General features: G+C 45.8%; 1 protein-coding gene across 1 annotated transcript; it reads left to right on the top strand.

Annotated features, from left to right (window-relative positions):
- The first annotated feature begins 6196 nt into the window (after positions 1-6196).
- LOC125520080 (hydroxyproline O-galactosyltransferase GALT2-like) lies at positions 6197-11489 on the top strand. Its single transcript, XM_048684885.1, has 7 exons — positions 6197-7247; positions 8238-8470; positions 8552-8842; positions 9573-9701; positions 10138-10311; positions 10670-10777; positions 10921-11489. The coding sequence occupies exons 1-7, from the start codon at positions 6491-6493 to the stop codon at positions 11125-11127; spliced, it is 1899 nt and encodes a 632-aa protein (XP_048540842.1). The 5' UTR covers positions 6197-6490; the 3' UTR covers positions 11128-11489.
- The last annotated feature ends 2160 nt before the right edge of the window (positions 11490-13649 follow it).

Genomic DNA, 13649 nt, shown 5'->3' with positions numbered 1-13649 from the left:
GTTGTTCTCCCTTAGTATATTTTGAATCTGTCAGGTCAGGTCGACTTGTTCTTCTTTACTATATGTTGAAGCTATCATCTGCGAAGTGTCATCACTTCTGGAGCTCTCATATTTTGAGTAGTAGGCCACATTATATGTGTGCACACAACAAATTACAGCATGCATGGCATCTTTTAAAAGAATTGCAGAGATAGCACAAAGGGGTTTACAGGGAGACAATATTGGATTAGAATCACTTCTGCATTACAAACAAAATCTCACTTGTTTTTATGTTTTCATGCATGTCAGATATTGAACATTATCAAAATGAATATGAGAATGGGCGCACGAGAGGAATATTGCGGAACGATCCACTGGCTAACAAACTTGGCATGGTGGAGGATGGCCTATCTTATTCACCCATCAAGGTGCTTGCTCTAACTTTGCAAAGTTGTATTGGTCGCACATATTTTGCATCTGGCCTCTTGCATTACTTCTACTTTGTTACACCATCTGCTTAGTTTAAGCATCATATATGAGTATATGCCATACCTATCCATTTTCTGTACCTATTCCATTTGTCGTCACACTATGTTTTTCCAGTCAAATGTTGTTCTTTCGGAATAGATGTCCAAAAGGAAGAGGGTGAGTGCAGATCCTCAAGGAGTACAAACTAGGTATTTGGAAAAGGTAGTGATACTTGTTAAATCAGATAGATCAGCAGCCACAAAAAACACAGGCCCAACTGTACCACACTTTACCCCTACTCCAGTGGCCAAACCCCTATTAGAACTGCTGGGAGCCCAGCGTCAGGTACTGTCTATGATATCAATTCAAAATTTGAACTCCTAAATTTCTGCTTATGCCTTACCTTCTCTCTTGTATGAAAACTAATTTCAGATGAATCTCCTTGCTCAAAGGATCATACGATCTCAAAACAATAATGGGCTCTACATTGCTCTTGTCAGTACCTCTCTCCCTTTTGCCTTGTAACGATGTACTTAATTAATTGCTATTTGATTATGTATCATCAGTCTGCACCTGAGCTTCATTATCCTCTGTTTCTTCCAATATTATTTGATCTATATTTACTCTTTGCAAAATGTAGAATAATGGCAACGCTTATAAAGAATTTTCTTTAGGGAATTTATTGAATTATCCTTCCATCAACATGGAGAAGGGCTTTGTCCAGCCCGTGTTAACATGTAATGTAAGTTCATCCTTCTCAAGCCTTCAAACTTTGTTCTAGTATAGATTTGGATAGGCATCATTTCCTCCACTGCTGTTTGCTTTGCTGTTTACATCTGATTGGATGTTTGCAATAACTACCAGTTTCAAATTGTAGTTGTAAAAATATGTTCCTTATGCAGAACAGATCCATTTATTTGCTTATATAATTGTGAAACATGTTACGTGTCTCCTTGTTTCTCTTTCAGACTCGTATCTCTTACGCCAGGCAGAACTTTAGGGAAGATAGTGAGCCAAACCATCTTGAGGACAGCGAGATGACCCCAAGGTCCTGTCTTGATGAAGACAGTGAGTTGAAGCTACTCACCAGCAGGTGTGAGACAACCTCTGTGCAGTCGCTGCCTCAATCAGTTCGACTTCTTCAGTCTCAACTTAAAGCGGAAAGGCTTGCTTCAGCTCAGCTCCGACTTGAAGTCAAAGATGCAATAAAGATGTCAGAGGACTGCCGTGCGCACCATCATGCCTTAAATCTAGTGTTGATGCATCTATCGTTGACACAACTGAGGTCTACTCAGCTTCTTCAGCTGTTTGGGGGCCCCGACCTAGCCAGGCCTAGTGCCTTCTGAAGTGCTCTCAGTTTTGTATATTCTTTTGTCGGCGCGTTTATTTGCACTGGTGGCGAACTTTGATGCCCAGTGGATGTAATATGTGTGGTAGCCGTGATAGCCTAGCGTAAGTTGCTTCCTTATTTATTTCCTTGTTGTCTTGTTTATTTGTTTGCTTGTAGTCATTGCAGTTCTTTTTCCGCGGTTTGCTAGTGGCTGCAATAACCTATTTTTTAAAACTAGGCCACAATAACCATGGGCTAATATTTACTGTAGTGACACTGGGCCTCCTACGGGCCGTAGAAACAGTGGGCCTTCTACGGGCCGTAGAAACATTGGGCCTTCTACGGGCCGTATCATCAATGGGCCTTATACGGGCAGTATGATCGATTGGCCAAACATGGGCCAATAACAGGCCGCATTATGGCCGTAAATGGGCTAGAGTTGGAATCGTCCGTTCATGGGCCGACCATAATGGGCCATCATTAATAGGTCGTATTTGATGACGCTATGAAAATGGCCCAACGTATTAACGGACCACAAACGGGCCGACTGTAACCACAGGCTGAATTTGGCCCACAAGCAGAAAATGAAGTAATGGGTCGTAAGTAAACGAATGCTGGAAATGAGCCCAAGAATAAATGGGCTCTGAGAAGGCCGAAAGATAACATGGGCTGGAAACGGCCCAACGGAATAATGGGCCATTAATGGGTATAAAGTAATACACTGTTCATTACGGGCCAGTTTCACCACGGGCCGTTAATGGGTGTAAAGTGATACACTGTTCATGACGGGCCAGTTTCACCACGGGCCGTTCATAGGCCAAGAGTTACATAGGGCCTCATATGGGCCGAAAGACGTCATGGGTCATACATGGGCCAGAAGTGAAAATGGACTGGAATCATATTGGGTGGCCCAGATGACGCTACTGGACCTAATTCGGATAGGGCGTAACGGGCCTTGGTTTAGCGGGCTGTAAATGGGCTATATGCGAACAGGCCATTAACAAGCTTTACATGGGCCGGCCCGCCACCTTTTGACCAAGTCAAACGGGCTGGCCTTTTCATAGGGAATGGGCCTCTGTTGGGCCGTGCCACGTGTCGACGTATCATAGGCGCCTTCTGTCCAATGAGTGGATGGCATCTGTCCCAACGATGAGCCGACACGTGTTTCCTCCAGCCAATGATGATTTTACATGTGGAAAATCCCCATTGGTCGGGGCTGTTAACGGGTTATCGGATCCAAAACCCGACCCGATAGCTTAACGGCGTTCCGTTATGGTGGATGCCACGTGTCGGTCACCCTTGACGAAAGCATTTCTGTGACGCGGGATTTATCGTCATGGAAGTGGACACTTCCATGATGATAATTTTGGTAATGTCATGGAACACTTCTACGGCAGCACAGGTATGACTATCTTGATTCTGTCATAAAATCGTCATGGATGTACATGCATGACAGAAAATGCGACCTACTGTGACAAACATGTATCATCACGGAAGTGTATTTTTTATAGTGATGTTTCGAAGCACCCGTTGCAAACTGGTAATGATGTTGGGGTCTGCCGTCATAGCATGAAGTTTGTCTATGAGCACTGCAGTTGCCTAGAGGCCACGAGCCAGCGTTCATAGGAGGCCGACGTCTGCGTTTTCATAGAAGTCATTAACTACCTCGCTTCCAAGGGTCGCAAGGGCGTTGGTGGTTGACAATGGTTGGCGGCAAGGTTGGCGGCTTCTTTCGTTTGCCATCGTTTCTTTCCAGCGCGCCTGTTGTGCGGCGACCTCTGACATTCTCTTCTGGAGTTGTAGCTGAATGACCATGGTGGTCCGTTAGAAGGCCTCGATGGTTTGCGTGGTGCGGTCGGTCCCCAGTAGGGGTTCGCTAACCGCAATGCCTCCTCAATGATGATTGGCTATGTCATTGTTGTCATGGCAAGGCTGTTGGTGGCGGCCCCAGGGGTCATGAATCCTGAGGGGCCATTGCTGAGGACGACGAAACCATTGGGGTGCTGCCCAACCGGGGTGGGAATCAGAGGTGCGAAAGTACGACGGTTATCGACTCTGAGGTTGGAGGCGCTGTGTCCGGTGGGACAACATAGGTTGCCGCGGCTCCACTAGTGTTGATGTGAGTCGGAGCTGCGCCTGGTGCTTCAGAGTTGTTTCTCATGGGGTCATCATTAGGACTTGCTCCAAAGTGACGGCTTGTGGGACTTTGTCGCCGTCAGATGTTGTCTCTCGTCCTAGGGTTGCCTCACTATTCTCGGTCTCTGAGATGGAGATGACACCGGCCTCATCGTCTTCTATCTCCGAGATGGAGATAATGCCAGCCTCATCATCCTCCATTTGTGGGAGCAAGAAGAGGCTAGCATAGCTGATGCCGCAACCCGAGAAGTATCCATCCCATATGCAATCTTCTGTGACGTGGTCATTGAAGCAATTGTCGCACACCATGGTTACTATATGTGATGTTAGGGGGTGGAGGGTTATCGTGAGGTCGATGCGGCGACACGATCCCGAGGCTAGGATTCGGGCCCTGACTTCAGATCCGTTGGTGCGAGATCCTTGTCCTCTGAGTCAGAGGTTGGTGGCGTAGACAACATGGACCTCAACGGGATCACGCGGGCGGTCTGTTGAGGCAGTGGCCGGTGGAACGCATAGGTGGAGGTCACCGTAGCGGTTGATGACGAACGCCGGTGTTCCAAAGATGATGCTGTAGGTCGGGGAGGTCGGTGGGTTTACGTCAAACCGACCGAACTCATTCGTGAAGGTGAGGGAGCCAAAGGTAGGACTCTCTCCTAGCGCGAGGCCTCAAGGAGTGATGGGAGATCCGATATGGATTCGGTTTCCAACAGATGCAACCTTGAGTGGCACGCCAACCAACGGTCCGGAAGCCTCCAGTGTGCTCGGTAGGGTGGCAAATGCGCCCGGAAGTACCAGAGGGGAGTTCGCACAAAGGGGTTGCCCAGGTTCAGGCCCTCGTGGTGAGGTAATACCCTACATCCTGCTTCTGGTTTGTATTCGTGTTGGAGCACCTCTTGCGAGGGGGTTACAATGGAGAAAGGTATATGGCTATCGAGAGTATAGTCTATGTTGTAGATCAGAATATCTACCCCTATCCCCATCTTATATAGACGACGTGGGCTAGGGTTTACATGGGGTTCGACGATCTCATGTCGCCGCCATCTTGGCTTGCACACCAAGATGTTCTCTTGATCTCGGGCCTCCGGGCTGCCCCCTCACGCCAGACCATTGCTAGGCCACCTGCGCCCCGAGGTGGGCTTGCAGCCAGGTTTCCTACCAAGGGGCCACCTCTGGTGTATTACACCATCATAAAACCTCGTCCCATGTGTGGACAAGGAGTTAGACGCCTGGCTGGCTCTCTACCGGTCCCGTGAGGAATCTCAAGCTTTGCCTTTGGAGTCACTTCGGCGAGAATTCATTGCGTACGCGCAAGTGGGGCTCGGATCCAGTGGCGTCGGCGACTTGAGGCACGTGACCGCGCCGGAACCAGAGGCGATGAGTAGCGGCTGGAGGTATCAACGCGCCGAATCGGACGACTCTAGGTTGGCAACACAACCCTTGTGGTGGAGTCTTGTCCTGCGATGCCAGGCTCCAAATCTGAGGTCCAACGCTGTCAGACGACACAATCATAGATGCCTTGAGGAGCGGTGTGCCCACCGTGCGAGGAAGAAGTTGTGCGCACCGCGAAGGCTGAGTCGCACACCGCATCAGACCAGCCCGCGGAAGATAAGAGCGTGGATGCCCTTTTGTGCCTGCATCCTGCGAAGTGGGAAGTCTGAACAACGTGTGCCCTCGCACTGGAGCAAACCCAGGCAGTTAGGTCAGTCCGTGCCCTGGCCGGACTGCCCACGAAAGAGGAAGAGTAGGAGGAGGAGGAGGCCGGTGACGCACCCGACAACTACGATAGTGAGCGGATCCGGCTTGACCTATATTGCATTTTCGACCGCTACTTCCGCGGCGACGATCATAACAAGGGCAAGGACAACATCAGGTGAACTTTCTCAATAGATAACTAGAACATGTAAATTTTTGATAGTCCGATGAGATATATAAGAACTCTTACTTTTGTAATGTACGTTGATGAACTACCTACACTGTTTTTAACGTTGCATGAACTGTTTTTAACACTGTTTTATCGATCCACCGTTATCGGCATTTTTTTTTAATAATTTTGCTGCTTCCGTCCCAGCACATATTGTTGGTTGTAATACAAAGGGGGAAACCCTTTTTCGTATCGTGGTCTTGAAACGAGGGGAGGGGTATAGGGGTGACGCTTGCAGCTGTAGATGCTGTAACCCGACGTGGCAAACACCGCTCGACCGGACTAAACCGGGCAGCCACTCACGCGCCTCGTCGAGTCCCACTCGGCCGGCCGGAACCAAACCAAACAAGAAGGAAAACATGTCCACATCACGGGCGGCCAGCCAGCCAGCCACGACGCCCCTCCATTTCTCCCCACTGCCCGACCTCCCCGCACGCACGCGCGAGCATCTCCAACTCCGCCCCCGCCTCCGATTCCACGCCTCCTCTGCGCGCGCCAGATCCGGCCGGCGCACCGCCTCCGCTGGCCGGCGGCAGGCGTGACGCGGCGGGCCTGCCCTCGCCGCGCGCTTGACTACAGAGAGATCGCTGTCGCCGTCCACTGCGGGGCCCGAGAGCGCGAAGGTGGGGTTGGCTACGGGCCGCTGAGCGAGGGCAATGGCGCGGCGGTGGCGGCCGTCGCACCTTGTGTTCGTCGCGGGGGTGGCCTATCTCATCCTCATCTCCCTCAAGTTCCGCCGCGTCCTCGACCTTGCCACCGCCGACCTCGCCGCTGTTGACTCCGCCTTCTCCTCCCCATCCTCCACCGACCACCTTCCCCCTCTCCTCCCAGGCAGCTCGTCCTCCTCCAATGCCACCCTGTTCCAGGTCCAGCCCTTCTGGCACCGCTACGACCGCGTCTCCCTCCCCGACATCGCCGCTCGCAACCGCTCCGCGCTCGACCGCATGGCCGACGACGCCTGGTCGCTCGGGCTCACCGCCTGGGAGGACGCCGCAGCCTTCGCCGGGGACCCCTGGGAGCTCGCCGCCGTCGATGCCGCCTCTACCGACAAGTGCCCCGCCGCCGTCTCCGTGCGCGCGCGGGGGAGGGTCGTCTTCCTGCCCTGCGGCCTCGCCGCTGGCTCCGCTGTCACCGTCATCGGCACGCCTAGGTCAGCGCACAAGGAATACGTGCCGCAGCTCGCCAGGATGCGCCAGGGGGACGGGACCGTGCACGTCTCGCAGTTCATGGTCGAGCTGCAGGGCCTGCGCGCCGTTGACGGCGAGGACCCACCCAGGATACTGCACCTTAACCCCAGGCTGAGGGGGGACTGGAGCCAGCGCCCCATCATCGAGCACAATACCTGCTACCGGATGCAGTGGGGCTCCGCACAGCGCTGTGACGGCTTGCAGCCCGAGGACAACGACGACAAGGGTACATCCTTTTCCTTCTTCAGCAATGCTAGCTTGGACCTTAAGATGTTCTTTCCCGAGTGAGCAGCTCTTGTTATTTGTTACTAGTAATGTGGTTAAGATTAATTTATATTGCATCGTCAAATTAGTGCGGAGGTAAATCGATTGCATTGCCAGCCTGATGCCATATTGCCATGTTTCTATTTACAACTTACTAGTTAACCATTACAGCTGCTATAATGTACCTCTACCAACTGACAATCACAAGTTTACAACTCCTTGTAAAATCTAACCCATGGAATTTCCTATTTACAACATAAAAGCTGGTTAAACTATCAAGTGCCGGACACATGATTCATACATTTGCTCCTGGGGACTTCATAATATTAATGCCACGCCCTTTTGATACGATAGGTTCCATAGCACTGTTAGAGCTTTAACGTTGTCCAGTGTGACTCTTCTGGATAATATCCATTTCAACTAGTACAATTAGTATGTAAACTTCCATATATAATTATCATTTTGTGTGATTGTTCATCAACACCTTGATGTCTACCATATGTAACTGCATGCCAGAATTAAAAATAAATAATATGAATAGCTCTATTGACAGTTTCTTGAATCACATAGCAATTATCTTTATTGGTGATTTTCATCTTCCGGCAAGTGTTCTTTTTCCACATCAGTTAGAATTCTACCTGATGTAATATTTGTTTAATGCTAATTTGTGAGATTATTGTTGAAGCATATATTGACATTGCTATTTTATTTTATCACAAGCTATATTCTTATATGCATCGGAGGTGCTACTCCTATCATATCTTATTGACTAACATGTCGAATTAATATGCAAGTTTATTCAAATTGCCTTTTTTTAGTATTCATTTTAACGTCTACTTTTTACTGCAAAATGAAAACCACAAGGTGTTAGCTCTTCTATGGTAACACTATGTCCTTTTATCCCCAGGCTAGCATATTTGGCTAAAACCTATCATTTCATATTTTTGGACAGTCGATGGGTTCACCAAATGTGAGAAATGGATACGTGATGATATTGTTGACACAAAAGAGTCCAAGACAACTTCATGGCTAAAGAGGTTCATAGGGCGTGCAAAGAAACCGGCAATGACATGGCCATTCCCTTTTGTGGAAGACAGGCTATTTGTTCTTACTATACAAGCTGGTGTTGAAGGTTTCCACATATATGTTGGTGGTCGACATGTGACATCTTTCCCTTATCGACCAGTATGTTCTAGACATATCCAGCCCTCCTTTTTTTAGTGATATTTAGAAGAAATACTAATGGGTTGAGGTGATCAATTCCAGGGGTTCACTCTTGAAGATGCAACAGGATTATATGTTAAGGGTGATGTGGATGTCCATTCAGTTTATGCCACTGCTCTTCCTATGTCTCATCCCAGTTTTTCCCTTCAACAAGTCCTTGAAATGTCAGACAAATGGAGGTCCCAACCACTGCCAAGAGACCCAGTTTACCTTTTTATCGGAATACTTTCGGCATCAAATCATTTTGCTGAGCGCATGGCTGTGAGAAAAACTTGGATGCAAACTTCAGAAATTAAGTCTTCTAAAGTAGTCGCACGATTCTTTGTAGCACTGGTAAGCAAATTATGCATCCAAAATAAATGACATTTTTGTCAAATGTATCTTTGTCCTTAAATGAATCTTTATATCTTTTACTGGTGTTGTAGATATATATATATATATATATATATATATAGTTCGGGATAATGGAGTATAAGATGTAATATGTGGGTCACATGCAAGAACAGAAACTTGGTCTCTGAAATTTCTTGTATCCAGAGGATTCTGTTGGCTATCTACTGTTCACTTTCATGCTTTTTGAGTGCTAGGGTATGTTTGGATTGTGGTCAAAGTGTACCCTACCAAAATTTTGGTCATGACCAAATGATTGGTATTTGTTTGGATGGTTGCCAATTATTTGGCATGCCAATGAACTCTAGCCAACTCTAGTTCATTTTTCTTGCCAATGTTGGCCAAATCATTGGCAACCAAAACCTCAACCAATATTTTGGCTAGCCAATATTTTGGTGGGGCAACCTTGGGCATAAACCAAACACACCCCTAGTATCTTGAATGATTTGATATAGCTTTACCAACCTTATATTTTTTGCATACTTTCTTACATATATCATAGTGAAAATCACTATTAGCGCAGAATGTCTACTTATTAACTCGTTAACCAGATGCACCCAATGATGGGAAATATCAGTTGCATGTTTATCATCTCATAAAGGAAGGAAAAACAAAAGTTTTTTAGGAAATGACTGCATGGCATGATGTTGTTCATTACAAATTGTGGTTGCAGAATTCGAGGAAAGAGGTCAATGTGATGCTGAAGAAAGAAGCTGAATACTTCGGAGATATTGTCATTTTGCCATTTATAGATCGTTATGAACTGGTAGTTCTTAAGACAATCGCTATTTGCGAGTATGGGGTGAGACACTCTTGCCGTCACTATCTTTTATTAAACTTCTGCTAATTTTTTCCTATTGCTAATTTGGTATGGTTCGCCAATGTCAACTGGAAGTTGTAAGCGTGTACTTATGATCTTTGTCCATCATTGGGCATTTATGTCCTAGCAATGCCCTTACTGCGTATCTCAATAGAGGCGATAGAGCTGTTTGAACTTAAGCCCTACCAAGAGAGTCGTTGCTAGAATAATTCTTTACAACTGCATGGAATGCACTTTGGGGTGAGTGGCTTAATTATCTTTCATGTAACTCTTTGAGAGTCGCTTCTGGGAGAAGTTACCCCTCAAACATGGATTGAAGTCTATGGTATGGGGATCATGAAATTTACAGGAGTAGTAGTCACTTTGCAGTGTGGACTAAATAATGAACCTAACATCTGTTTATCATGTCACCTTGCAGGTCCAGAACTTGACAGCGGCCCATGTCATGAAATGTGACGACGATACATTTGTGAGGGTAGATGTGGTTCTCAGACATATCAAGATGAACTCCCTTGGCAAACCATTATACATGGGGAACCTTAACCTCTTGCATAGACCACTGAGAACTGGGAAATGGGCAGTTACGGAGGAGGTATTATCCTTAAAACAAAGCAATATTCCTCAAGTTAAGCAGCTGATTATTCAGTGTCCATATTTTGGATTCCGTGCAATCCCATGAGTTAGTCTTTGTTACACCGTGTATCTGAATCTTCTTTCTTCTAACCAAGAAAGCTAATCTCACAAGTTTGCGAGCTGTGTTTTACGGCCTTAAAAGCTGAACGGCCAACTTTAGGGTGGTAATTCAAACATAGGAAATGACTGTTCTTGCTAAAAGCCCACCATGAATTTGTTTTTTTGTCTATAGAAATCACAGCCCTTTTTTGTGTTGCCAACATATGCATGCCACCATCTTCATTGCTCGCCTTAATCCCTACTCATAATGAATGCAGGAGTGGCCTGAAGATATCTATCCGCCTTATGCTAATGGACCCGGTTATGTAATTTCTGGTGGCATAGCAAAATTCGTCGTGTCTCAGCATGCCAATCAGAGTTTAAGGGTGAGCCTCCATTGATGCAACACACTGTATTTTGATAACTTGAATCATGTTATGTGAGCCTCCATTGATGCAACACACTGTATTTTGATAACTTGAATCATGTTATGTCAATCACTCTACTTTTCTGGCTATTTGGCTTGCAGCTATTCAAGATGGAGGATGTAAGTATGGGGCTATGGGTTGAAAAATTCAATTATACCATGCCTGTCAGGTATTCTCATAGCTGGAAGTTCTGCCAGTATGGTTGCCTCGAGAACTACTACACTGCGCACTATCAGTCGCCAAGGCAAATGCTATGCTTGTGGGACAAGTTGGTTCGTGGTCGCCCATCCTGCTGCAATTACAGATAGTGAGATGTGATCTATCATTCACTCGCAGTCAGCATTCCTTCTATCCCAGCAGGTGAGTTTGGCTGGCTGGTGTTCTCCTTTTTGACATGAATCACCTAGCATAGAGGCTGCTGCTCCATTGGCTCGATTGAGCTTACATTGCTTGAGGTTGAAGCTTGAAGATTAGGTAGAAAGCTACAACCATCTGGTTTCATACATTAGCCTGATTTGCGTTTCTCATCTACTTAGCATCCACATGTGCCCTTGTAATTGATGCCAGTTTTCTTCCAGGGAGATTAATCCCAATTTTGATGTAGAACATGTGGTCAAAATGTTCAGATGTATGCCTGCTCTTATGGTAGAGAAAATGATCACAACTTGTCTCTCTCGTCTCCCTATGGTCTTAAAGTCATCGTGGTTTCTTTCCATTCACGGTGTATATTTGCGCAAATCTTGTCACCTTTACAAGTTGTGGCTCCAAATTTGTTGAATGCTATTCCCTTCAGTCCAGAATATAAGGTGTATCGATTTTCATGCAAGTCAAACTTGTGTATGTTTGACCAAGATTATAAAATAAAATATCGACATCTACAATACAAATAAAATAAAATATGAAAATACTTTTTGTGATAGATGTAATGGTAAAATTTGATACTGTAGATATTGATATTTTTCTAAAAACTTGGTCATACATTACCAATTTTTGACTTTTGAAAAAACTAATGCATCTTATATTCTGAAATGGAGGGAGCAATATGTTTGGTACTCCCTCCTTTCTGGTTTATAGGGCTTATCTCAAAATTTTAGTTTTTTCATTTTATAAGGCTCAATTTGATTGTTCCCCATCACATGTTCAGACTTCAAGGTGCATTAAATTGTTGTATGCAAGTATTAAAAGAAAACTGATCAATGCATGCATGCATTGTAATTAATGCATTCGTAAACATAATTTTTTAAGGAAAACAAGAGCATTAATTGAGTGCTTTTGCAAACTACAAAAAATATTCCACCACTCATTATCTATCTTGGTTGGTGAGATTTTTGAATTGAGCCTTATAAACCGGAAAGGAGGGAGTAGTTTCTCTTCATAGCTCAATTTACTTTTCTGCCACACGCTTCGGTAAAGCCATAGTTTCTGATTTCACGGGTTGTGTGCGTTAGTCTAAATGTGGGTGCAACGCTTGATGGTCTTGTCTGGCGTTAAACACGACTGCGACCATAGTTAAATACAGAAAACCACCGCAATAAGGGCCAGGTTTGCAGCAAACACGCATTAAGGGCCAGGTTTGCATGAATCACTGATCGGCAGAGTAAGGTGTTTTGAGCACGTTTCTTTTTTTAAGCACGTTTGTGATAGGTGGCACCCGCTTTTCTTCCCAATATGGAGTAACGGTTTGAGTAGACCATGAGCCGGCGGAGGTCGCGATGACGTAGGTAGCAATGGGTGCGTTGTAGACCATGAGCCGGCAGAGGTGTGCGGGAGCTCAAACCCTAGCCAACTGACTGAGACCCGGAGGCCGCCACAGTCGTTGGAATATGCGGCGTAGCATGCTTCCGCTTGAGCGGTTAAGGCGACTCCGACAGGGGGCCACTGTTGGGCCTCGTCGTTTGGCGGTGTTGAGTAAGTCCTTCCCCTCTATGCAGTGGCGGAGGTTGATGAAGATTATTGACGGGGCTAATCAGAGTTGAGGAGGCGAAGAAGATAAGTTATGCATGAACTGTGAAAAATCTTTGATATTAAACCTAATAATATTAAAGGTACATTTAAGAGTTTTTTTTAGAGTAGAGGAGGCAATGGCCTCCTTTGACCCCATGAAGCTCCGCCACTGCCTATGTCCCCTTTTGCTTCGATTTAAGCTTAGGTTCTAAAGCAATTTGAGGAAACAAATCACTGCCATGCACCGTATAAATTAAGGAGTACACAATCACTGACATGCCATGTAAAATTGAATTTGGGGGTTATGTGAAAAATGGGTTGTTTAGGCTCTATCAAATTTAGGAGATTTAATTATGTTATACTACTCTTTTAATTGGCTAGTCTCTACTATCCCCTCTGTTTCTAAATACAAGTCTTTGTAGAGATTTCACTATAGACTACATACTGAGTAAAATGAGTGAACTTATACTCTAAAATGCGTCTATATACATCCGCATCTGATTCATAGTGGAATCTCTCAAAGACTTATATTTAGGAACGGAGGGAGTATAAAAGAAAATGTTGTTGATTTCCATTTCATTGCTTCCACCCCTCCCATCGATACATGACCCCTCCCACCTTTTTTTTTCAAACTACGAGGTAATCCTTTTTTTTCCAAACCGACCCTCCCACGTTGTTTCTGGCGAAAATTTTAACTACTGTTTACAGTGAACATGGCAACAATTCCAAATGAGCACTACAAGTTTTCTTACGCGAAACTTGAGGCATTCTAAGATCCACTCCAGACATCTCATGGCCGAAAGAAAGGTTTCAACTCACTGATTTGTTTGTTGTCAGTATTTTCCTTGGGTTTAGAGGCAAAAGTAGTTCTCTTCCTCTAAAAAGT

The sequence above is a fragment of the Triticum urartu genome, chromosome 7 (assembly GCF_003073215.2).
Source record: "Triticum urartu cultivar G1812 chromosome 7, Tu2.1, whole genome shotgun sequence".
NCBI lineage: Eukaryota > Viridiplantae > Streptophyta > Magnoliopsida > Poales > Poaceae > Triticum > Triticum urartu.
This window is presented reverse-complemented; position numbering and strand designations above follow the sequence as displayed.